The sequence below is a fragment of the Schistocerca serialis genome, chromosome 11 (genome assembly GCF_023864345.2).
Source record: "Schistocerca serialis cubense isolate TAMUIC-IGC-003099 chromosome 11, iqSchSeri2.2, whole genome shotgun sequence".
NCBI classification, from domain to species: domain Eukaryota; kingdom Metazoa; phylum Arthropoda; class Insecta; order Orthoptera; family Acrididae; genus Schistocerca; species Schistocerca serialis.
The window spans coordinates 119,924,257-119,952,135 of NC_064648.1; the positions used below are offsets into that span (position 1 = coordinate 119,924,257).

Consider the following 27,879-nt stretch of genomic DNA (forward strand, 5'->3'; position numbering starts at 1 on the left):
GGAGGTAAAGAGAAGGTAGGGCAGTTAAGTGTAGTTGGGAGGTTGACAAATGGCAAGGGGGTGGGGGCACCGGAAAAGGAGAGAAGTAAAAAGACTATGAGTGTACTCGTGGAATAGAAGGCTGTGGAGTGAGAACAGGGAAGGGAATAGGTGAGTGAAGGAGTGAAGGACAATAATTAATGAAGATTAAGGCCTGGAGGGTTACAGGAATGTAAGATATAATGCAGGAAGAGTTCCCACCTGTGTAATTCTGAAAGGCTGGTGTGGCTGGGAAGGATCCAGGTGGCACAGGCTGTGAAGCAATCATTACCAACCTTTATGACTGTCAGCAATAAATTAAATTTTCAAAACAGCTGAAAATGCAATCATGCATCAGGAACACTTGTTCCAACGAGATCACAAATAAAAAATCGAAAATAGGATGTATAAAGCACTTGAAATAAAGAAATTCCTGTTATTTTTTGATCACATTTGTATACAGAGCACGCCCCAGATGTGTTGCATATACTGGAACAATGTGTTTGTACTGCCTGTGACGTCATTCAGTTGCAGGATGGCACAATTGAATGCCTGCGTAAGTCAGGCACACTCGGAGGCCCACGGGAGCCACATTGAGCACCTTGTCTAATGGTGATCCCGTCACAGCATGTTGTGCACTGCATTGCACTGTACAGGTGTGATGAATTATTAATTGTGAGAGTCTTTTTGTTGTGCCTATCTGCGATAGAGCATCTCCGCTATATGGTGAGTAGCAACTATCCTTCTCATAACGTTAAATTCCACCCTGGATTTCCCGTTGTTTGATAAATACCTTGTAGCAAAAGAGGCCAGTGGCCTTGCTGCACTGGTTCCTGTCAGGTCACCAAATTTAAGCAGTATCTGGCTCGGCTAGCACTCGGATCGGTGACCATCCGGGTCTGCCGAGTGCTATTGGCAAGCTAGATGCACTTGGCCCTCTTGATGCCAGTCGAAGAGCTACTAGAATGAGAAGTAGCTGTTCTGGTCACAAAAACTGACAATGGCTGTGAGAGCAATATGCTGACCACACGCACCTCCATATCTGCATCCAGTGACGCCTGTCGACTGATTGCGGTCATTCGATACCGAAGGCCCTTCTGAGGGTTGCTCAGATTTAAAGTTGTAGTATAGGCAGTCTATCTCCGTAGCTAATGTCAGTGTAAATGGTTGCCATGCAGAGGACGTGGCTTAAGTTCCCAATATACCATATTTACTCGAATCTAAGCCGTTTTCGAATCTAAGCCGGACCTGAAAAATGAGACTCGAAATCAAGGAAAAAAAATTTTCCCGAATTTAAGCCACACCTGAAATTTGAGACTCGAAATTCAAAGGGAGAGAAAAGTTTTAGGCCTCACCTCCAAATCGAAACAAAGTTGGTCTATTGTAATATGAGACACAATTTAGGTCGAATGAATGACGATACAGCTACAGTAGTTTGGTTCGAGTCGTAAGTTAAGCAGTTAAGCTTTACCAGGTAGCTGTTGCTGTGCATCAGGCGCTCCGTCCGTATTTACACGGGTACCCTTCCTTTTTCACGTGCTTCGTCTGGTCTGAATAGGTTGCTTATTTTTCTTTGATCTAATAAGTGCCGTTCTCTTTGTTATAGGTGTTTACGTCACTCTAAGCTGAAAAGGAATTATTGTACTGTGTCATGCACTGTTTGTCGCATTCTGATAATGAGTGTTTATGACCTGTCGCCGCTTGCGGCATGGCTTGCTTTTGTGCGCGCTACCGCCGCTTACAATTAAAAAACAAAAGAGAGGAATCGTCTCATTAGCGAAACAATGGCAAGAGACTGCTATTTGTTGTTACTTACACTGCTGCTTTCTTCGATAACCATCAACAAGAACCAAATAATAGACTGCGTATGATAGATGTTCTGAACGAGAGTTTAGCTGAAATTTTTCTCAGTTTAAAAATCTTTGCAGACACCTCTCATGTACATTACATTCTGCACAGAAATTAGTCATCTTAGATTTAAAAATCTAGTCAATTGCCGTGCTTCATTTCTGATTGTATCACTATTACGCATAAGAATAATACGAATATAAACATGACATGATATGTATGTTCTTCCGCATTTGCTGTTGTCTCACACTAGTTTCGTAGGTTATTAGGCAGACAGGATTTAAATGAGATAGTAGCAAACACGAAACAATACATGGCAAAATGTTTATATACGTATTATTCTTATGGTGAAGAGAATACTGCATGTGATTCACAATTCATAAAAGTTCCTAAGTTCCTATTAGCAACCATCTCTTCTCACAGGTAGGAAAAAATTCAGAACATAGAGTTGGCTGTATTGACAAACATCGCAAACAGTCTTGCCAGTCGGATTTTCGTAGTAAATTGAAGTGCTGCTACATTCAAAGATGAACAATGCGGAATTTGTATTTACTTCGTCGGATAATGTATGAAAATGCAGTGGCTGAAACTCTGGGCTGAGAAAAAAAAGCTCGTCTTCCACTTTTTTTTTAAATTCATTTACTGAGGCAGAGGTTTTGGCGTCAGTATTTACCTTTGTGCCTGCAAAGCATGCCTGTGTAGCACTACATATATTCGACGGCAGAAGTTAGTTGTGGTGGCACCTACCAACATTTTTCAGAACTTCCGCTTACTTTGCACTCGATTCTAAGCCGCAGGCGGTTTTTTGGATTACAAAAACCGGAAAAAAAGTGCGGCTTAGATTCGAGTAAATACGGTAGCTGCTAGCCGAGCCTGATAGTGCTTAAATTTGGTGACTGACAGGAACCAGTGTTGCCAGTGCAGCAAGGCTGCTGGCCTCTTTGCTACAAGGTATTTATCAAACAATGGGAAATCCAGGGTGGAATTTAACAATATTACGAGAAGGATAGTTGCAACTCACCATATAGCGGAGATGCTCTATCGCAGATAGGCACAATAAAGAAAAAGTTATCAGAAGTAGCAGCTCAGAGGTCTGCACAGCCGACAGTGGCCAGCAGAGCATTTTACTGGTCCCATTTACTTCTGTGCCGCATCCAAGTGATACCACTGGCTGAGGAAGACACAGTGGTCGGTCGGTCCGATTCGCTATTCTGGGCAGAATGACAGAACTTTGCTTTCCTTGTAGCATAGACACTGTGCATTTCTGTCTGTATGACCTTTTTTGCTCTTTACACTCTCGTGAATAATTTCCTGCAGTTTGACCGTTGTAGAGAGACCCGTATGGACAACATAGGAACAAGCATCACTGGTGTAGAGGAACTACTGAAGGAGTTGAAAACAAACAAGTTGCCAGGTCTGGATGGAACCCCAACTCGATTTTTCAGAGGGTAATCTTTGGAATGGGCCCTTACTTAGCCTGCATTTGTTTTGAATCTCCCGCCAATCACAAAGTCCGTAGCAACTGGAAAAAAATGCAGTCGGCGTCTGTATACGAGAAGGGTAAAAGAACCGACCTGCAAAGTTGCAGACCGATATCCTTTACATTGATTTGCTGCAGACTTCTATTCTGAGTTTGAATATAATAAGTTTCGTAGAGACCGACGAGCTTATGTTTCGAAGCGTGGTTTTAGAAAGCACCCACTTACCATTTTGTCACGTGACATACTGTGAACTATGGATGAAGGGCAAAAGGCAGATTACATATTCCTAGATTTCCGTAAAGCATTTGACACGGTGCTACACTGCGACTGTTAATGGAGCTACGACCGTACGGAATAAGTCCCCAAATATCTGAGTGGCTCGAACACTTCTCAAGTAACAGGATCCAGTATGTTGTCATTGACGGTGAGTGTTCACAGAGACAAGGGTATCGTCAGCAATATCCCAGGGGAGTGTGATAGGACCACTGTTTCCAGAATGAGATTTTCACTCTGCAGCAAAGTGTGTGCTGATACGAAACTTCCTGGCAGATTAAAACTGTGTGCTGGACCGAGACTTGAACTCGGGACCTTTGCCTTTCGCGGGCAAGTGCTCCACCAAATGAGCTACTCGAGCACGACTCACGCCCCGTCCTGGTTCGCAGGAGAGTTTCTATAAAGTTTGGAAGGTAGAAGTATAGTTGTGAGGACGGGGCGTGAGTCGTGCATGGGTAGCTCAGTTGGTAGAGCACTTGCCTGCGAAAGGCAAAGGTCCCGAGTTTGAGTCTCGGTCCAGCACACAGTTTTAATCTGCCAGGAAGTTTCAGGACCACTGTTCTATATGGGTAAATGACCTGGTAGACAGGGTGGGCAGAAATCCACGGTTGTTTTCAGGTTATGCTATGGTGTACGGGAAGGTGTCAAAAGATGTGTAACTGTAGGATGATATATGATGATTTGGACAAAATTTCTGGTCTGATGAATGGTAGCTGGCTCTGGACCTAGAAAAGTGTAAGTTAATGTGGATAAGTAGGAAACACAAACCCATAATGTTTGGATACAGCTATACTAATGCCCTGCATGACACTGTCACGTTGTTTAATTATCTAGGCGTAATGTCACAAAACGATATGAAATGGAACGAGCGTGTGAGAATTGTGGTAGGGAAGGTGAATGGATGACTTCACTTTGTTGGAGAATTTGAGGAAAGAGTGGTTCACTTGTAAAGGAGACCACATATAGGACGCTGGTGGGACGTATTCTTTAGTACTGCTCGAGTGTTCGGGATCCGTACCAGGTCAGATTGAAGGAAGACATGCAAGCAGTTCAGAGGCAAGCTGCTGGGTTTGTTATTGGGAGGTTCGAACGAGATGCAAGTTTTACGGAGATGCTTCGGGAACTCTAATGGGAATCACTGGAGGAAAGGCGGTGTTCTTTTCTTGGAGCACTGTTGAGAAAATTTAGAGAACTGGCATTTGAGGCTGACTGCAGAACGATTCTACTGCAACCAGTGTACATTTTGCTTAAGGGCTGAGGAGGTACGATTAGAGAGATTAGGGCTTGTATGAAAGCATACAGCCAATCGTTTTTCCCACACCTTATCTGCGAGTGGAACAGGAAAAGAAAGGGCATCCTCCACCACACGCTTTATGGTGGGTTGTGGAGTATGTATGTAGATGTGGCTGTAATAGTTGCTATCATTATTTTCGATTATTTCCTTTCAAGAGAGCGATTGAACTTGAGTGGTCATGATTTCTTCTTCTTTCTTCCCAAATTCTCTTCATACGTTCACTGTGTTCTCTCTTGCGTTCTTCCGACCATCTTTCTCTCATTCTGTTCTCTGTGTGTTCTTGTTTAAGTGTATGTTTCTTTACGATGTTTCTGAACTGTTCTCTATTATTTATGTTGTCTTGTGTGATTCTCAGTTCTTTAATGCCTTCTTCTGTTTCAGTGGTCCACTTTCTCTTGTTTTTGCTCTTGTTTACTATCTCAAAGATTTGCCTTGTGAACTTGGTTTTATTCATCCTGCTGATAAGTCCATAAAATTTCATCCTTCTCTAATGATGTCTGTTATTGTTTCTATGCCTTTGTAAGTCGTTGGCCTCTTCATTGAAATTCCTTCCCGAAACACTGGTCCATATATTCTCCTCAGAATGTTTCTTTCCTGCTTTTCAATCTCTCTGATCTTCGTATGACCATAATTCGATGTAGTTTCTGCAGCATGAAGTGTTTCTGGTAGGACTACTGTGTTGTAATGGCTTAGTTTAGCATTGACAGAAATAGATTTCTTATTATACCAGGTGTACCGGTATGAAATGAGCATTAAGATACAAATGTGTCGATAGGGAGCATTTGTTGTGAACGAGCCTTAATTTTTTTTTCGTTTGGTTGGTATGACATCTGTCAAAGACATTTAGTATACATCAAGTCATGGAACAAACAACATCATATGTTTTCATCGTGTTAACAGTGTCGAATTTTGTACCAGAAAGTGATGATTTGTGGAAAGCATTAATTTTTCATTTTCATTTGAAAAAAAAGTGCTGCAGAGTCGCATCGAATGCTTGTTGAGGCATATGGTGATCGTGCTCTATCAGAAGCAACATGCAAAAGATGATTTCAACGGTTCAGAAATAATGATTTTGATGTAAGAAATGAAGAATGTGAAAGACCACCAAAAAACTTCCAAGACGCCGAATTGCGAGCAATATTGGATGAAGATGATACTTTGAGTCAGAAGCAAATGGCAGCAATGCTAAATATTGCACAACAAACAATTTCTGACCATTTGAAATCTATGGGGAAGATCCAAAAGTGTGGAAAATGGGTGCCACATGAATTGAATGAAAGACAGATGGAAAACCGAAAAACCATTTGTCAAATTTTGCTTCAAAGACATGAAAGAAAATCAGTTTTCCATCGAATTGTTACTGGTGATGAAAAATGGATTTATTTTAAGAATCCTAAACGGGAAAAATCGTGGGTTAATCCGGGACAACCATCAACATCGACTGCAAAACCAGATCGATTCGGCAGGAAGACAGTGCTGTGTGTTTGGTGGGATCAGAAAGGTGTGGTGTATCACGAGCTTCTAAAACCCGGTGAAACTGTGAATACTAATCGCTACAGACAACAAATAATCAATTTGAACTATGCATTGATCGAAAAAAGACCAGAATGGGCCAGAAGACATGGCAAAGTAATTTTTTTACATGACAATGCTCCTGCACACAAAGCAAAACTGGTTCAGGATACAATCAAAACACTTGGCCGGGAGCTGCTACCCCACCCGCCGTATTCACCAGACTTGGCCACTTCCGACTACCATTTGTTTTCATCAATGGGACACGCATTGGCTGAGGAACACTTCGATTCCTACAAAGATGTTGAAAATTGGTTGTCTGATTGGTTAGCTTCAAAAGACAAACATTTCTATTGGTGTGGTGTCCACAAATTGCCAGAAAGGTGGTCAAAATGTATAGAAAGCAATGGTCAGTACTTTGAATAAAATGTTTTTACGTTTCAATTCAAAATTAGTGTTTCATTTTCACAAAAAAAAAAAAAAAAAAAAAAAACGCTCGTTTCATACCGGTACACCTGGTAGTGATTCCAAGTGAGCTTGTATGCTTTTTGTAATCTGGAGATTCTATATTTATTGGCTATTGAGTTCAGTCCTGATGGTTGGTTTATCTCACCCACATATCTGAAGTGGGCAGCTTGCGCCACTTTCCCATATTGAGTAGTAATGAGGAGATTATTTACAGGTTTGTTTTCTACGTACTGTGTTTTCTCGGTGGAGATTTGTAGCCCAGTTTTCTGTGAGATTTCGTGTAGTTTCTCCAATGCAAGTTTGGCTTCCTCTCTATTGTTCGTTAGAATGGCAAGATTGTCCGCGAAAGCCGGACACTTCACCCTGATTCTCTGGTCTTTTTTAATCCCAAGCTGAATTCCTTTTATTTCCTTTTCCCATGTCCTCACAATTTCTTCCAGAACCATGTTAAATAGAAGGGGGGACATTCGATCTCCATGGCGAACACCAGTATGGATATGAAATGCTTCTGATGTTTCTCCCGTGAATTTAACTTTGTAGGTTGTATCTGTTAATGCCTGTTGAATAACTGACCTTGTTTTCCTGTCAATCCTGAACTCCTCTTAAGTGTGGAATAACGTTTGTCTGTCGATTGAATCGTAAGCCTTTTTAAAATTGACAAAAGTTATCACAGTATTTCTACATCTTCTCATTTGCAAAATTGTTTTTAAGTTCCATACCTGTTCGATTCAAGATCGACCTCTGCGAAACCCTGCCTGATACTCCCCTATTAACTGCTGTATTATTATTATTATTATTATTATTGTTATGTGCTTTCCTGGGAGCTTCACAAACATGTCTTGTTGTTCTGTATGTGTTTTGAATTGCAGATGTTTGAGATGCTTCTGAAAGTGGCCGCGGTGTGCGTTGTCGCATCGGTTCAGTGGGGCAGTGTGTCTGCTACTAACAGTCTGCCCGGGTGCTATGTAGATTTGCCAGCAGACACAAACATCTCAAACTTTTCGGAGATAGTGGGACGCTGGTGAGTACGTTACACAGTTAAGACATTTCCAGAATGGGATTAAGACATTGTTTTACTCTTTTATTCTAACTCTATTGTGCACATTACATTGTAACTGTTTAAAGTTGCATTCATTTAGGTTGAGTACTAATAAAGTATGAGACTTTTGACCATTAATTACCAGGAAGTGACACATATAGTACTGTCAATAGATCCATAAAAGGATGTCACATAAAGAATGTAGCTTTTGAGTGCATAATAAGATAAAAATTTATCAGTGAAATTAAGTAATATCAAACAATGGAAACTCCAGCCTGGAATATCAACAATGTAAGTAAAGATAGATTGCTACTTACCAGAAGATGACACGTTAAGTTGCTTAATGTGTCATCTTCATGGCAAGTAGTGATCTTTCACTTCCTGAATTAATTAATGTATTAGGTCGATGCATAAGTTTGTGGCATTTTTGTTTTGCATGTTGGTGTTCCAATTGCTATGGGTTTATTTATAGACTGTTATATTTTATTTGTAGTGTACTGTTGCTATTTGAGTTTACATATTCTCATTTGGAGGTAGTGAGTGAAGCTGTAGGTGCTAGAAAATGACTTGGCAATCAGAGAAATCAGGAAATTTCTGACATTCTTCTGTTTGAGGTCAGTAGAAAGGTGAAAGCTGCGGAGACAGCGAGAAATATTTGCACTGCGTGTGCAGATAATGCCACTGGACAGAGCACAGCAAGAAAATGGTTTTCTCGTTTTGACATCAGTGACTCTCCACATCTGGAAGATCGTACGAGTATGATGAAGATTGTTTAAACGGATTAACCCAGAATGATCCACTTTAGTGTACCGTATTTACTCGAATCTAAGCCGCACTTTTTTTCCGGTTTTTGTAATCCAAAAAACCGCCTGCGGCTTAGAATTGAGTGCAAAGCAAGCGCAAGTTCTGAAAAATGTTGGTAGGTGCCGCCACAACTAACTTCTGCCGTCGAATATATGTAGCGCTACACAGGCATGCTTTGTAGGCACAAAGATAAATACTGGCACCAAAACCTCTGCGTTAGTAAATAAATTTAAAAAAAGGTGGAAGACGAGCTTTTTTCCTCCGCCCCGAGTTTCGACCACTGCATTTTGGTACATTATCCAACGAAGTAAATACAAATTTTGTATTGTTCATCTTCAAATGTAGCAGCATTTCAGTGTGCTACGAAAATCCGACTGGCAAGACTGTTTGGGATGTTTGTCAATATGGCCAACTCTACGTTCTGAATTTTTTCCTACCTATGAGAAGAGATGGTTGCTAATAGGAACTTTTATGAATTGTGAATCACATGCAGTATTCTCTTCACCATAAGAATAATACGAATATAAACATTTTGCCATGTTTTCTTTTGTGTTTGCTGCTATCTCATTTAAATCCTGTCTGCCTAATAAACTACGAAACTAGAGTGAGACAACAGCAAACGCGGAAGAATATACATATCATGTCATGTTTATATTCATATTATTCTTATGCCTAATAGTGATGCAGTCAGAAATGAAGCACGGCAATTGACTAGATTTTTAAATCCAAGAGGACTCTTAATTTCTGTGCAGAAAGTAATGTACTAAAGAGGCGTCTGCAAAGATTTTCAAACGGAGAAAAATTTTCGCTAAACTCTCGCTCAGAACATCTTCTATCATACGCGGTTTATTATTTGGTTCTTGTTGATCATTATCAAAGAAAAGCAGCAGTGTAAATAACAACAAATAGCAGTCTCTTGACATTGGTTCACTAATGAGACGATTCCTCTCTCTCTCTCTCTCTCTCTCTCTCTCTCTCTCTCTCTCTCTCTCTCTCTCTTTCTTTCTTTTTTAAATTGTAAGCGGTGGTAGCGCGCACAAAAGGAAGCCATGCCGCGAGCGGCGACAGGCCGTAAACACACATTATCAGAATGCAACAAACAATGCATGAGACGTACAGTAATGCATTTTCAGCTTAGTCACGTAAACACCTATAACAAAGAGAATGGCACTTATCAGATCAAAGTAAAATAAGCAATCAATTCAGACCAGACGAAGCACGTGAAAAAGGAAGGGTACCCGTATAAATATGGACGGAGCGCCTGACGCATAGCAACCTGGTAAAGCTTAACTGCTAAGCTCACGGATCGATCCAAACAACTGTAGCTGTATCGTCATTCATTCGACCTAAATTGTGTCTCATATTACAATAGGCGAACTTGGAGGTGCGGCCTAAAGCTTTTCTCTCCCCTTGAATTTCGTGTCTCAAATTTCAGGTGCGGCTTAGATTCGAGTGTGGCTTAGATTCGAGTAAATACGGTAAATCAGAGGGTGGTCATATGCGCATTTCTGCTTATACATCATCGGGTGGCTCGTAAACAACACTGACCATTCCTATCTTGTATCGTTACTGGTGATGAGAAATGGTGCCTACATGCTGACATAAGAAAGAGAAATGATTGAGCCCAAACAAAGGACTGACTCACCATATGAAGACCTGGGCACACCCTCAAAAGATAATGTTATGCATCTGGTGGAACAGCGACAGTGTGGTGTACTACGAATTGCTTCCCTTAGGTGTAACAGTCACAACTGACATTTATTGTCAACAAGTGAGACATCTTACAGACACAATCTGAGAACAGGAAGACTGCAAGAAGTGATGATACTCCATGATAACACCTGCCTGTATTCTGCTAGACTGACAAAATCACTATACGTGGGTTGGGTGGGGAAGTCATTCCGCATCCCCCTTATTCATTTGGTCTTGCCCTCTCAGATTTTCACTTTTCACACCCTCTCTCGAACAAATTCAAGGGTCTCCTTTTCTGGATGAAAATGTGCTCTGAACGCGGCTCGGTGAATTCTTCACGTAAAAACCAAGTGACTTCTTTAATTGCGGAATCAGGAAGTTACCCCGGCATTAGCACACTGTTGTAAATAGCGAAGGAGAACATATTGATGAATAAAGTCTCTTTTATGTGTATGTGTTGTGTTTATTAAACTTATGGAAAAACACTACGAACTTGTGCACCACCCTAATTCACATCATTACACTGTATGCTGCTACCTGTGATTATGTTGTAGTACGATACTACTCAAATGCCCTTCACAATTCTGTGGCACACTCCTGTTCTTTTGGTGAAACTTTCTGTATCTTTTCAGCATATAACCTCTAGTTACGAAATTACGAGGGGGGATCAAAACGGGATTTATGTTCCTGAACATAGGACTGGCCCCGCACTCGTGATATGCTTAGGCGAAACCGTTAGAAGTGAGGAGAGTGTGCTGTTAGATATTTCCTGCCATTTTGTCATTAACGCTCATGACGTCTGAGCAACACGTGCACCCCTCCATTGCACAACGCGTAATTATCAAATTTCTTTTTCGTGAAGGAGTTACAGCAGTGGAAATATGCCAAAGATTGACTGCTCAGTTCGGCGATAAAATGTTATCAAGGGCACGTGTGATTGCCTGGCATAAAAAGTTCAAGGAAGGACAAGAATGTATGGAAAATCAGCAACACGATCGCCGTCTTCGGACAAGCATTATAGACAAAAACATTCGTGCGATTAAAGACATTGACGATCACCGGGCTATAGTATCAGAAATTGCACAAAAAGTCGCAATCAGTTATGAGAGCTGTCAAGCAATCATCACAAACGACCTACAGTTCCATGAAGTGTGTTTCAGGTGGATCCTTAAACTTTTGACCAAAAATCTGAAGTTGAGACATTTGGAGGTTTGTCAGAGGCTTACAGCAAGGTTTGAGGAAGAAGGTGATGCATTTTTTAGTCGGATCGTCACCTGCGACGAAACGTGGGTCCACCACTACACCCCAGAATCCAAAAAAGGCATTAAGGAGTGTCGAAGGAAAGGGGAGCAGCACCAGTGAAAGCCAAGACTCGACTGGCAGCTGGCAAGGTTCTTTCAACCCCCTTTCTTTTTAAATCACTGAGGGATTTTGCTGATTGATTTTTTGCATGAATGATGCACAATCAGTGATGCTTGAACAAGGCGAGAGTTGCATATCGCCGCAAAAGACGAGGCCAATGGATTCGACAGGTCATCCTCCTTCACGACAATGCGCGAACCCATATGGCAGCTCTGTCTCCAAGCTACAGGAAATGCACTGGACTACACTTGATCATCCTCCTTACAGCCCAGACTTATCGCCCTGCGATTTCCATTTATTCGGACCACTTAAAGATGCTCTAGGAGGGCGACAATTTGAAGATGACGAGAGTGCGGAACACTTCATGCACGACTGGCTGGTGACACGACCCAGTTCTTTTTATGATGAGGGCATCAAAAAGCTGCCCGTGCGCTGGGACAAATGCATTTCCAAAGCAGGAGACTGTGGAAAAATAAATTATAATTGCCTTGAGTATTTTAATAAATGAATTTAAATAAAAAATAAAATCCTGTTTATATTTGATCCACCCTCGTACATACTGAATCTCAGCCTTGAGCTCCAGAAGTGATTTGTTGGGGTACACGTGAGGTTTCAAATACCCCTACAGAGAACAGCCACATGATGTCACATCACAAAATTGGTTGAGAAATCACTGAGCCAGGGAACTTAACACATAACAGGTCACAGTTACAATCAGTGTGTGACAGGTTGCACCAGCATGTTGAAACCAAACCTATTTGGCATCCACATATTCCAGTTTGGAACACAAAACTCTGTTAACGTGTAGTGGTAGCATCCACTGTTCACTGTTAATGCCTCCTACGAAGAAGTACTGCCCAGTTACATCCTCAGCTCAAATATCATAAAACACAGTCACTCATGAATATACTAGTTTCTCCATAATTAGTCAAGGATTTCTGTCTCAAATCTTATAATTTTACCATCTACCAGAAAGTGCATCTCATCAACGAACATTATGTTATCGATGAAAGTGTTGTCTTGTCTTTATTTCTCAAACACCCATTTCGCAAATGCTTGGTGCTTTTCATGATTGATTGGCTTCATTCCCAGTGTCATATGGATATTACAGGACCAACGGTTCAGATCATCTTTCAGAATTCGTTGCATGCTGTTTCTGGGAATATCCAATTGTCGTGAATGTTGGCAATTAGATTTCATCATCCTTAACAGCAACGTTACAGCTCATGATGGGGACTTTTTTGCAGAATGACTAATTCAAGGAGTCAGAGAGTTTAATGTCCACAGCTGAACCAGTTTTCTCAAATGAAGCAATCAGTTTCATGCTGTCTGCTTATTCAATGCATTATGTCGGCCAAACACTCCACAAAATTTGTGAATAGTCTGTACGATATTCACCACATTTGTTATAAGTTTTCACTATCACAACATACTTTTCCATTGCGAATTGCTCTGTTACTAACCACAAAGGAGGTAAACAAAAATCTTGCAATGTTCGGTGTTGTAAATTTACTAGAACAGAAATGGTAGGCTTTTTGTAAGTAGTGTTCTTTACGGGACACCCTTTATAAAACTAGGACTCCACACTCTAGCAAAGGATTACTGCAATCAGTGGCAGGGGCAGTTGTGAGCACTTCATAGAAGAACCCACATTAGAGGAGGTACAGAATGTAGTGTAACATTTAAAAAACTGCTTAGAGGAGATACAGAACATAGTGAAGTGTCTTAAAAAACTGCAAAGTACCAGAAACTGATGGAATAGCAGCAGAACTGCTAAAAATGGTGAATTGGTCTCTATAAGAAAAACAACAAACTTATTAAACTGATATGGAACCAGAGAAGAATCCCAGAAAAGTGGACCTTAGGGGGTAATCTTATTAACCCATAAGAAAGGAGACAAGACTTGTTCTTCAAATTACTGAGGAATTACCCTGCTGGATGTAACCTGTAAGATTCTTTCTAGTATTATTTACAACAGGCTAGTTCCATATGCAGAAGAGATTCTGGGAGAATATCAGTGTGGATTTCTGTCTAATAGGTCAACAACGGATCACATATTTGCGCTGAGGGAAATAGGTGAAAAGGCAAAAGAGCGTAATATTGAGCTTCATAACCTCTACATAGACTCCAAGCAGGCCTTCGATAGTCTTGATAGGTTAGAAATGCTAAATGATTCGCTACTGCTTGGTATACCATCTAAGTATGTTTCACTTATCCAGGCAACATTGGCTGGTGCCAAGGTTGCAGTACGAGTGGATGGAGAACTCAGCCGTTAGCATTAGTAAAGGAGACAGACAAGCTGATGTCCTTTCCACACTGCTTTTTAATCTGACTCTTGAATAGTCGTTCAATACCGTCAAATACCTGGTTACACACACACACACACACACACACACACACACACACACAGTCAATCACGACACACTATGTGATCAAAACTATCCGGACACCTGGCTGAAAATGACTCACAAGTTAGCGGCGCCCTCCATCGGCGCCCACCTTTAACCTTGGCCCACCCTTAGCCTTGATGGCAGCTACCACTCTTGCAGGCATACTTTCAATGTTTCAAGTTTCTTGAGGAATGGCAGTCCATTCTTCACAGAGTGCTGCACTGATGAGAGGTATCAATGTCGGCCGGTGAGGCCTGGCACAAAGTCGGCATTCCAAAACATCCCGAATGTGTTCTATACGATTCGGTGCAGGCCAGTCCATTACAGGGATGTTATTGTCATGTAACCATTCTGCCACAGGCCTTGCATTATGAACTGGTGCTCAATCGTTTTGAAAGATGCAGTCACCATCTGTGAATTAATCTTCAACAGTGGGAAGCAAAATGGTGCTTGAAACATCAATGTAGGCCTGTACTGTGATAGTGCCACGCAAAACAAGGGGTGCAAGCCCCCTCCATGAAAAACACGACCACATCGTAGCACCACTGCCTCCGAATTTTACTGTTGGTATTACACACAGACTGGCACATGACGTCCAGTGGGCGTTCGCCATACCCACACCCTGCCATCGGATCGCCACATTGTGTATCGTGATTAATCATTCCACACAACATTTTTCCACTGTTCAGTCGTCCAATGTTTACGCTCCGTACACCGAGTGAGGCGTTGTTGGCATTTACGGGCGTGATATGTGGCTTATGAGCAGCTGCTCTACCATGAAATCCAAGTTTTTTCACCTCCCACCTAACTCACAGTACTTGCAGTGGATCCTGATGCAGTTTGGAATTCCTGTGTCACAGACTGGATAGTTACACATTACGACCCTCTTCAACTGTCAGCGATCTCTGTCAGTCAACAGTCTTGGTTGCCCTGTTCACTTTTATGCTATACACGTCCCTTCACATTTCCACTTCACTGTCACATCGGAAACAGTGGACCTAGGGACGTTTAGGAGTGTGGAAATATTGTGTACAGACGTGACACAAGTGACACCCAATCACTTGACCACATTCAAAGTCTGTGAGTTCCACAGAGCGCCCGATTCTGCTCTCTCACAATGACTAATGACTACTGAGGTTGCTGATATGGAGTACCTGGCAGCACAATGCACCTAATATCAAAAATGTATGTTTTTGGGGGTGTCCGGATACTTTTGATCACGTAGTGTATGTATGTGCCTGTGCTGATGATGCAGCAATTATTATCAGAAGAAACCACCACTTATGTGAGCTAGAAGAAGTCAAAATAAATGAATCTTACCAAGTTGAGAAATAACAACTTGAATAAACTATCAGCAGCTGGTTTCAATTTTAAAAATGTGCAGAACTTTGATTATTGGGGGTCTAATGTTAGTAGGACAAATTCCATGCCAACTAAAATAAAACAACACATTCTAAGTGGCTATAGATGCTTCTGTGTGTTTAAGAAACTTTTGGCCTCTAGTTTTTTAAATAGACAACTGAAACTTCAAATTTATAAGGTCATGATCAGGCCAGTTGTAAACTGTGGATCTGATACATGAACACCTGAATGCTGATGAGCAGCAGCTCAGGATATTTGAATGCATGGTTCTGTGCAAGATCTTTGTGACAGTTCTGGATAACATTGTTTTCTGGAGATCTAGAACGAACACTGAGCTGGATCACCTCGTGCAAGGAGCTGATGTTGTATGAACAATAAATAATAGGAGAATAGCCTAACTTGGACACGTCCTCAGGATGGATGCTGGACAAACTACTAGGAGGCTTTTGAATGTAGGCCAACTGGAAGAAGACAGAGAGAAAGGCCACGAAAGCAGTGTATAGATGACGTGGAAGAAGATATTAATCTCTCAGAGTTAGGGGATGGTAGAGAACTCCATTATAGAGGGCATAATGAAGGAAAATCATTGAAGAGGCTAAGATAGATGCAAGGTTGTAACACTGTGAGCAGATTAGTATAAGTACATAGTCCCAACTGGACTCATCACGTCAGATGTGGTATATCCAGAGGTTGTAGCAATGGAAAATTGTACTGAAATGCAGGAGGATCTGCAACGAATTGACGCATGGTGCAGGGAACGGCAATTGAATCTCAATGTAGACCAGTGTAATGTGCTGCGAATACATAGAAAGATAGATCCCTTATCATTTAGCTACAAAATAGCAGGTCAGCAACTGGAAGCAGGTAATTCCATAAATTATCTGGGAGTAGGCATTAGGAGTGATTTAAAATGGAATGATCATATAAAGTTGATCGTCGGTAAAGCAGATGCCAGACTGAGAGTCATTGGAAGAATCCTAAGGAAATGCAATCCATAAACAAAGGAAGTAGGTTACAGTACGCCTGTTCGCCCACTGCTCGAATACTGCTCAGCAGTGTGGGATCCGTACCAGATAGGGTTGATAGAAGAGATAGAGAAGATCCAACGGAGAGCAGCACGCTTCGTTACAGGATCATTTAGTAATCGCGAAAGCGTTACGGAGATGACAGATAAACTCCAGTGGAAGACTCTGCAGGAGAGACGCTCAGTAGCTCGGTACGGGCTTTTGTCGAAGTTTCGAGAACATACCTTCACCGAGGAGTCGAGCAGTATATTGCTCCCTCCTATGTATATCTTGCGAAGAGGCCGTGAGGATAAAATCAGAGAGATTAGAGCCCACACAGAGGCATCCCGACAATCTTTCTTTCCACGAACAATACGAGACTGGAATAGAAGGGAGAACCGATAGAGGTACTCGGGGTACCCTCCGCCACACACCGTCAGGTGGCTTGCGGAGTATGGATGTAGATGTACATGTAGGGGTAGAGTTCACACTAGATATGAAATAAACATTGTTGCGACTGATTGCGGCATCCTTTACTACTCGAAATGAATACAGTCGCTGGGCAGAACTGTTTCCTTTCAGAATCAAATCTGATAAAAGACTAATTTATCATGTTTAGTAACTTTAAGTAACTGTGCTATCTAGTAATGCAGCTATGAACAAAAACAAATCATGGGATGATAGCTTGTATGCTGGCTCCTTTCACATCATATTCAAGAAGTTGTACCTACAGTGTATAGCTTACGGAATGACTGTCTTCGTCTCCCCAACCTGATGTCCCATCTGTCTCGCCACAGGTATGCCATCACCCACGACAGTGTGAAGTACAGCATTTGTGTGTGCTGCAACGTGACACCGCGGGACTTTAACGCCAGTGTGGAGGCGACACCAGTCTCTGGCAGCAAGAAGGCAACCGTCTACGGACGGAGGAATTGCAGCCACCTAGCGCTAACTGGTAAGTATCGTAGCTCCCTGTTGTGAGTCTACATTGGGAGAGCTCCTACAGACAGGCTGTTTCAAAAACAGGTGTGTGTGTGTGTGTGTGTGTGTAATTGATTTAATTTGTTTTAGCACAAGTACTTACTTACACATTGTGTGACCAGTATATCAGTATGTTTCCCATCATGCTGTAAACACATTTCCATACGCCTCCATGTTTTTCTTGACACATTTTTGAGCATGTCTGGTGTTATAGTGCGAAATACATCCTCGTCAGCATTGCACAGTTCTTTCATTTGTAGCGTGACGATGGCAGGCACGTGTGCTGTAATGACTTCCCGTGATGAGTTGTCAGATGTGATGGTATTAGAATTTCTTGATGGCCATTTCAAGGGAGCTAGTGTTGCTGATGAACCACGATGCTGCAACCGTTTGCGTTCTGTGAGGGAGGCCGTTTTCCTCAAGCTGAGGTATTAACCACATTCATAAAACATGTAGATAATTTGCACTATGAACGGTCCCTTCAGAAAAGTACAGTCCGTGCAGATATTGTGATGTCATCACTCCCCATTTCATGATGTGAGACGAGTTCTTTTCTAACTCGACTGTGTAATGGGAGTTCTCTTTGGTCTAAACGACCATATTTCTAGCACGTGAGGTGTGATAAATGGTACATTCATCTGAAAACATAACCTTGGCACAGCTTAGTGCGTTTGGAAATTGAGTTAACAAATCAAGGCATGATAAAATGTGCTCATTCTGGTCTGTATCTGTTAACTGATTTCAAAAGCGTCTAACCTTAGGGTCTTTCTTTGTGTGACCTCGTATTGTTCCTCCTCGTGTCTTCTTCCTTCCACTCCGCAGTTTGTCTTTAACACTGCCAAAACCAAAACCACGTCTTTCCCAGTACAGAAGTATTGCCTTTTGTCGTGGAGTCTCATTAAATCTTTCCTGGAATATTCCCATAATCTGTCGTGTTGTGGGCTCTTCGCATTGTTGTTCGCGCATCCACACACTTTTCGCTAAGTGCTACTCAATAGTGTACTATGACTGCTCACATTTGCCATGGCTACTTATTAAAAGTCAACAGCAACTGTGAAAACATGAATTCCCACAATTGGTAAGAAGTAACATTTGATATTAAACAGGGTTTACGAGGGTGTGGGGATTTCTTTCCCATGCTGTTCATATATCAAAGAGTGAAAAGTGTTGGAGAGAGGCTGTAACCGTGGCATTGTGTGTGTTGTGTATTGAACCGGGGACTTAGAAATGACGGGAAGGCTTTGTCCTGCTGTAGCCCACAGTGGTTCACAACCCCATAACAGGCCACAGCAGTCCACCCACCTCACTGCCACCCCACACTGAACCCAGGGTTATTGTGCGGTATGGCCCCAATTGGACACCCCACCCCCTCTGGGAACATCTCATACCAGATGAGCGTAACTCCGATGTCTGCGTGGTAGAGTAATTGTGGTGTAGGAGTAGGTGGAGACAGTGTTTGTGCAGCAGTCGCCGACATAATGTAACTGAAGCAGAATAAGGAGAAGCAGCTCGCATTCGCCAAGGCAGATGGAAAACCGCCTTAAAAACCATTCACAGGCTGGCCAGCACACCGGACCTCGACACTAATCCGCCGGGTGGGTTCGTGCTGGAGACTGGCATGCTAATCTTGGCATACTCATTGATTAATTATAATTTTTTCAATTAACTTATACTGCAGATCTAAAACAATTTTTGTCTTTACGTACATATCTTGGATCAAGTGTTTTGGGGTATCCATTCTTTTTGTTTATGATCCGTAACTGCTCCCTATCTACCACACCAAAAACTGTTACATAATCAAAATTTTCTCCTCTCCAGTATCTGTTTTAAGTTAAATATGTTATCTGTGCAAGATCTCCCCTTCCTGAATCCTAAATTTTTGAAACTAAAAGTGTACTGAGGCACCGGTAGTAAGATGCCAGTTCACAGGAGTGCCAGTAGGGGGTCTCTCTGGGGGAGCTTATTCAAAACATTAACACTTTGAGGACCAGTCATTTACACCATTATGTAAAGTTTTACTGGTAAGTTTGTGTTCAATATAACTTCAAGGGAAACACACTAAAAAAGACTGAGGTTCAAGTTAATTTTACAAATTTATTTCAGTTATTTCATATATTACAAATTGTGCTGTAATTATGGCAAAAAGTGTAATTACCCTTTAAAAAAAGTGTGAGGTGAGTTCTTGAGCAATATCACACGTAATTGGCTTTTCTATTGAAAAGTCAAACTGTCATGGCATGCAAAGAGACATGTTGCAATCAGAGAAATACCAATTTGCTTCTTTTCTGCTTGTTTGGCCAGTGAAGTGCCTCATCTTCTCCAAACTGTGATCCAAACGGCTCTAATGTTTGCTACTGCTTCTCTCAAAATAATTATGTAACTAGACAACAGAAGGCAGCACCTGTATATTGATTTAAACCGATAACTTTCATGTTTGTGTGTTCGCGCTACTTAAGTGATGTTGCTATTGGCTGACTACATCATGTGTCCTGTGCCCTGAATATCTGCTGTCATTGGCTGGTGAAATCACGTGACGTGACCTGTGGGTGGCTGACAATAGAGCGCTGCACAGCACCATCTCGATTTCAGTGCTTCAGAAGCTTCTGTGCTACATTTGGTGGAAACGGTATTTATACTTTTGTGATATTGAAATATGCAGTGTTAAGCAAATATCTTTCTAAAACACATTGTTTTTTTGCTGGGTTTTATCACCTCAAGTGCCGGAAGTTCTAAGTCAGTGTATAAAATCTTTACCATCCAAAGGATTGGCAAGTTTTACAGCTCCAAGAAAAAGTATATTATGAAAAAAAGTGCTTTCATCCGTGATAAGTGTACGAGGGGGGACCCAAAAAAACCGGAATTTCTTTCTAGAAAGCATATACTTTAATGTTTTTCAAATACAACCTTAATCTCCTTCGAAGCATTAATACACTCGTCCAAACATTCATTCCAGTGTTCGAAGCGCCTTTTAAATTCATCCTCTTTGTTATCTGCTAGCACTTTCATGACATTACTTTTTACGTCTTCCACATCCACAAAACGCTTTCCTCTCAAGTCTCTTTTTATCCTCGGGAATAGGAAGAATTCCAAGGGTGCTAAATCCGGCAAATAGGGCGCGTGGGTCAAGGTAGTCGTCTTCGTCGAGGCCAAAAACTGTCGAACGCCTCGAGCCGTGTACGCAGGAGCGTTGTCGTGATGCAGGAACCACACGCCACAATCCCACAAAACTGGACGTTTTCGCGACAAACTTCTGCTGAGCCATTTCATAACCTCCAGATAGAATTGTTTGTTTACTGTCTGGTTTTCAGGGACAAATTAAAGGTGTATGATCCCTTTGATGTCAAAAAAACAAACAGATCAATATGGTTTTCACATTCGATTTCACTTGTCGATCTTTTTTTGGTCGAGGTGAGCCAGGTGACTTCCATTGTGATGATTGTTGTTTACTTTCTGGACTGCACCCATAGCACCATGACTCATCACCTGTAATGATTTTGTTGAAAAAATGTGGATCATGTTTGAATGCGTCCTTCATTTCGAGACAGGCTCGAACGCGACGATCCCTTTGATCTCCGGTAAGAAGCTGTAGCACAAACTTTGCTGCCACTCTTCGCATCACCAAATCGATGGTCAAGATGCGCTGAATTGAGCTCCAGGACAACCCGGACAAGTTCTCGAGTTGGTCGATCGTCCTGCGTCGATCTTCACTGATGAGATCCCGGATTTTGTTGATGTCGTCTTCACATCGAGCAGTTGAAGGTTGACCTGAACGGGGCTGATCTTCGACCACCATTTCTCCCTTTTTAAACTGAGAAAACCATTCGTACACTTGTGTTTTACTAAGAGCACGGTCTTTGTAGGCTGTCTGAATCATCGCAACAGTTTCTGCTGCGTTCTCGCCGAGCAAGAAACAAAACTTCACTGCTGCACATTGTTCATAAGAACTAGCCGTTTCCTCGTGTCATGTGTGCACTGTACGCACACTCAGAGAACTGCCAAAGAAACCACACTTCTCACTGTCGGGTAACGCCGCGTGGCAGAATGACTCGGCCGAGCTCCTACTACAACCCTCTGGCGGCGCAACCTGCTACTACAAGTACACGATGTGCAGCAGTACGATTCCGGTTACTTTTGGGTCCCCCCTCGTATTTATATACACCCTGTGTGAGAACAAGCCAAAAAAATTTTCAGTGTGGCAGAGCAGTACCACAATGGTGCCTGCACATGTGTATGTCTCTTAACAATGAGCTGCCTCAACAATGGGTTGGCCACAAATATCATAGGGATCTCGCATTTTACTCTCAGCCTGCAAAGATGCCTGACCTCGCTGTAAATAAATTTTTTTTTATAATTCCCTGTTGAGATAGTAGTGGAAGCAGCAACTTCAGACATGCCCACAAAAGTTCAGGACAAGTTAGACTGTCATTTGGATGCACGTTGAGCGACTGATGGAATGCACTTTGAACCTTTATGAAATATAAAGGAAAACCTTGATTTTAAATGTAATCTTAAAAAGCAGCTTGTGGTTGTACATAATCTGATCAAAAGCACCCAGACACCTAGTAGTGAACATTGATATGGGGTACATCTACATCCTGTGATTACTCTGCTGTTCACAATAAAGCACCTGGCAGAGGTTCAATGAACCACCTTCAAGCTGTCTCTGCCGATCCACTTTTGAACGGCACGTGGGAAAAAACAAATACATACATTTTTCTGTGTGAGCCCCGATTTCTCTTATTTTATCATGTTGATCATTTCTCCCGATGTAGGTGGGTGCCAACACAATGTTTCTGCAATCAGCGGAGAAGAAATTTCATGAGAAGTTCCCGTCGCAATGAAAAACGCCTTCATTTTAATGATTGACACTCCAATTCAAGTATCATGTCTGTGGCACTATCTCCCCTATTTCGCAATAATGCAAAACGTGCTGTCCTTCTTTGTACTTTTTCGATGTCATCCGTCAGTCCCACATGATGGGGATCCCACACTGCACAGCAATACTCCAGAGTAGGGCGGACACGCGTTGTGTAAGCAGTCTCTTTGGTAGATCTGTCGCACCTTCTAAGTGTTCTGCCAATGAATCGCAGTCTTTGCTTTGCTCTACCCAGAACATTATCTATGTGATTGTTCCAATTTAGGGTATTTGTAATTGTAATCCCTAAGTATTTAGTTGAAAAACAAAGATGCTGTGACTTGCGAAACGAGAAAGCGCTGGTAGATAGACACAATAAAAAACACACAAACACACACACAAACTTCAAGCTTTCACAACCCACGGTTGCTTTCTTGTTTGGTAAGTCACAGCATCTTTGTTTTTTAATATATTTTTCCCATGTGGAATGTTTCTTTCTATTATATAAGTATTTAGTTGAATTTACAGTCTTCAGATTTGTGTGACTTATCACATAATCGAAATTTAGTGGATTTCTTTTAGTACTCGTGTGAACAACTTCACACTTTTCTTTATTCAGGGTCAATTGCCACTTTTCGCACCATACAGATATCTAAATCATTTTGCTATTTGTTTTGGTCATCTGACGACTATTGAAGATGGTAAATGACAGCATCATCTGCAAACAATCTTAAGACGGCTACTCAGATTGTCCCCTATGTCGTTAATATAGATCAGGAACAATAGAGGGCCTATAACACTTCCTTGGGGAACGTCGGATATTACTTCTGTTTTACTTGTTGACTTTCCATCTGTTACTACGAACTGTGACCTTTCTGATCGGAAATAAAGAATCCACTCGCACAGCTGAGACGATATTCCATTGGCACGCAGTTCGATTAGAAGACACTCGTGAGGAACGGTGTCTGAAACCTTCTGTAAATCTAAAAATATGGAATCAATTTGACATCCCCTGTCGATAGCTCTCATTACTTCATGAGTATAAAGAGCTAGTTGTGTTTCACGAGATCTATATTTTCTGAAACCATGCTGACTATGTGTCAATAAATTGTTTTCTTCGAGGCACTTCATAATGTTCGAATACAGTATTTGTTCCAAAACCCTACTGCAAATTGACGTTAGTGATATGGACCTGTAATTCAACGGATTACTCCTACTTCCCTTTTTGGGTATTGGTGTGACTTGAGCAAATTTTCAGTCTTCAGGTACAGATCTTTCTGTGAGCGAGTGGTTGTATATAATTGCTAAATATGGAGCTATTGTATCGGCATACTCTGAAAGGAACCTGACCTGTATACAATGTGGACTGGAGGCCTCACCTTTATTAAGTGATTAAGCTGCTTTGCTACACCGAGGATATCTACTTCTACGTTTCTCACCTTGGCAATTGTTCTCGATTGGAATTCAGGAATATTTACTTTGTCTCCTTTGGTGAAGGAGTTTGGGAAAACCGTCTTTAGTAGCTCTGATTTAGTGGCACTGTCTTCAGTGACTTCACCGTCGTTATCGTGCAGTGAAGGCATCAGTTGCATTGGTGTTCTTTATGTACGACCAGAATCTCTTCGGGTTTTCTGCCAGATTTTGAGACAGAGTTTCGTTGTGGAAATTATTAAAAGCATCTCGCATTGAAGTACGCGCTATATTTCACCTTTCACTTTTGTGACAGCTCGAACTGTGCTGGGAACACTTTCAGTGAGGTGTCTCAGTGTCTGTGGAGGAATGGCTGCCCATTCTTACTCAAGTGGCGAAATCAGAGAAGGCAGTGTTGCTGGAATGATGTTCCAACTTATCCCAAAGTTGTTCCACTGGGTGAAGGTCAGGACTCTGGCCAGGCCACACCATTTTGATAGTGTTACTGTACCTCGCAAATACTACTTCAGGACCGGATGCATTGTCCTGCTGATACAAACGGCCTACTGTACACAGTTGGCAGTCTCTAAAGTTTTCTCATATCCTTCCACATTTAGCGTTTTCTGATGCACGATAAGGGGACCACTCCCTAAACATGATAAACACACCCTCCTCCTCCATACTTCAGTATTGGCACTACACGCTACGGCAGGTAACACTCTCGAGGTTTTTGTAAAACCCAAACTGCAGGGTATAGCGTGTTCATCAGTACAAATCACTCGTTTTCAGTCATCTGCCGGTATCGCTCGTTGCACCACCTGGAGCGTTGTTCGGCATTGACTCCAGAAATGTGTGCTTTATGAGAAGGTGTTTGACCATATTACCACATTTTTCTTAAATCCCAACATGCAGTCATTGTACTACCTGGACTACTGGTAGCACTTCGTGTTATGACCAGACAAAACCACAATCGTCCAGACATAACGGCGGGGTTTCCGATTGCTCTAAGACATTGTTTTTCAACCTGTGGGTCGTGACCCCCTGGGCGGTTGCAAAACCTTGCTCAGGGGGTCGCAATAGCAGTAGTAAAAAATACTTGTCCATTTTATGTTCACACAGAGCGAAGTGCGGAGATAGTAAGCACGTCCGTACTTTCTCATTCTGGAAACATCCCCTAGGCTGTGACTAAGCCATGTCTCCGCAATATCCTTTCTTTTAGGGTGCTAGTTCTGCAAGGTTCGCAGGAGAGCTTCTGTAAAGTTTGGAAGGTAGCAGACGAGGTACTGGCAGAAGTAAAGCTGTGAGGACGGGGCGTGAGTTGTGCTCGGGTAGCTCATTCGGTAGAGCACTTGCCCGCGAAAGGCAAAGGTCCCGAGTTCGAGTCTCGGTCCGGCACACAGTTTTAATCTGCCAGGAAGTTTCACATCCATACTTGCTGGCGTACTTGGACAACTGATTGCTGTGACAGAAAATGCGCTTACCCCTTCTCCCCCCCACGCCTCTACCGCGGCAAAGAATATATCTCTGCCCGCAGAGTACTGTGACTCCTTTTCACATTGCACTTGATTTCTCGATCAGCATAGTATTGATAGAAAGGAAATAAAATATGTTGCCTTTGAAATTGCAGACATACTTTTATTATAGTTCCAGGGGTTGCCAGAATATTTTTACTTCGAAAGGAGTAGTGTATTCAAAAAGGTTGAAAAACACTGCTCTGAGAGATAGCACATCGGAGCTACAACACGTGAAATATTAGTTTACTTAATTGCATGAATGGTGAAAAGGTTTACAATCCTTTCCTACAGCAGTTCTTGATAGTGTACTACTGTCATTGACTATTAAAGCATTGCTTGATGCACTAATTAACAAACTGTTCTCTTGAAGTACAATGTTCAATATTTACAAAAATACATTTGCTTCTGAGACTCGTATAATGCTTTAGCCCTACTCGATGATGACTCCTTGAGCTGTGGTCGAGAATTTAGCGCTTCCACACTCAGCTCTACATTGGCCACCATGGGAGGGTGCAGCTGAGCAGAGAGAGATGGTCTTCTTTAACCTCTCCCATTCATTATTGCGGATTGCAGTGAGATATCGCTAATGTCCGTGGCATCCGTGTACGCAAGTGTGGTGAGACACTGGTTTTTTGGTGAATAGTATCACACTTTGGAACTCGTGAGTGGTTTCTTCCGCTGATTTCGTGTGTTTCTTTTTACAACCACCCTCCACAATGCTTGTGTGTCCCTGTCCACGAGTAAACAATGTCTACCCGGTATTGGTTTAGCTGTAGTTGTTCCTTCACATTTCCACATTGCGACCACATTATAGTGTGTGCAAAATCCCGTGGCTGCTAGATGTGCAGAGGGCAGGACACACGTGGGAAGAGAGGCAGTGGTGGGGTTTACGGACAGATGCCGTAGGGGAAATGCCTGGTGCTAGTGGGGAACTGCTGTTCTAAACTGAAGCCTAAGCTCAGATTTTCTGTAAATACTAAGTGGGCCACCTTCACGTCCGCACTTGCTTGATGGACATTCAAAAAGACCTATGTCTCCTCTGCTTTGGTTAGTGTCTAAAAAGAATGTCGCTGAAAATGCGGCGATTTATTTTTCCTGGCTTGTTAGCCATTTGTAACTTTGAGAGAAGCATCACGAGTGGCAAATTTTGAATAAAACGTACACATTTCTGTGATGCCACATTAAAATTTGTATCTTTTGCCAAAACAGTAGCGGGTTTACACAGTCTCACCTCACTAACATGTGCAGACGCAGTTGCAAAGGAATTCTGAAAAAGATTAAGTTTATTAAATGAGGAACTGAGAAAAAGCCCATTATTGGTATAAAATAAACACGTAATGTCTTCGCTTATGTTGACCCAAAACTCGTAGCATTTCTCATTTTGTCAGCTATCGATGGCCCTCAAAAATTGCATACTTTCATCGAAAATGTCTGTAGTTGGTGGAATAACATGGTAGATAATGAAGTTTTGCATAATAACCGCACAGCAAAATACTCTCCTCTTTGCATGCTATTATTTGCCAAAATCTCGTTTCTATATCTTGCACCAGTTATGAAATATGAGGAATGTTGTGGATTCTTCAACCTGGCTTTTGTCGCTGGGGGGCACGATTGCAAATGAGTGTGCCACATCAGATCAATTTTCCCGTGATTGGTAACAGACAGAGACCTCTGGCCAAGTCTAAAAGAAAATTCAGTATGTTAGCTAAATTTCATACACAGCAGTATGCTCAAAACGTAAAATCATAGCAACCTCTATTTTTCATTACAAACTTCTTTGAATTACTTCCATGTAAATATCACAATAAGTATGATCATTAACAAAATCATGGGCACGCCATCATGAACCTGATGTATAAAACCAAACTTTTTTATGGAATAGCTTCTGTGAAATCATTTGAGAAAGATAGCAGGGTGTGCATCTTGATTCTGTCATCGCTGACTGGCCCGAAAGTTTGACACTGTTGGCCTCCCCTTCCAAACAAACGACGAAAATTGGTCACTGTGCATTGGCTGCCATATAATAGGTGACATACAGTGACTACCGTATTTACTCGAATCTAAGCCGCACGTGACAAATGAGACTCGAAATAAAGGAAAAAAAAATTCCCGAATCTAAGCCGCACCTGAAATTTGAGACTCGAAATTTAAGGGGAGAGAAAAGTTTTACGCTGCACCTCCAAATCGAAACAAAGTTGGTCCATTGCAATATGAGACACAATTTAGTTCGAATGAATGACGATACACCTACAGTAGTTTGGTTCGAGTCATAAGGTTAGCAGTTAAGCTTTACCAGGTAGCCATTGCTATGCGTCAGACGCTCCGTCTGTATTTATACGGGTACCCTTTCTTTTTAACGTGCTTCGTCTGGTTTGAGTCAATTGCTTATTTTGCTTTGATCTGGTAAGTGTCGTTCTCTTTGTTGTAGGTGTTTACGTCACTCTAAGCTGAAAATGCATTACTGTACTGTGTCATGCATTGTTTGTCGCATTCTGATAGTGCGTGTTTACGGCCTGTTGGCGCTCGCAGCATGGCTTGCTTTTGTGCGTGCTACCGCCGCTTACAATTAACA

The 27,879-nt window shown here is 41.9% G+C and overlaps 1 protein-coding gene across 2 annotated transcripts in view; it reads left to right on the forward strand.

Moving 5' to 3' along the window:
* The window catches only part of LOC126427367 (cation-dependent mannose-6-phosphate receptor-like), a 96,224-nt gene that overhangs the window by 12,151 nt on the left and 56,194 nt on the right, over window positions 1-27,879 (forward strand). For both annotated transcript variants that reach the window (XM_050089716.1, XM_050089715.1), the window contains 2 exons: window positions 7,764-7,915; window positions 17,345-17,502. In XM_050089716.1, coding sequence (XP_049945673.1) covers window positions 7,764-7,915; window positions 17,345-17,502 — 310 coding nt within the window. The remainder of the gene's footprint in view (window positions 1-7,763; window positions 7,916-17,344; window positions 17,503-27,879) is intronic.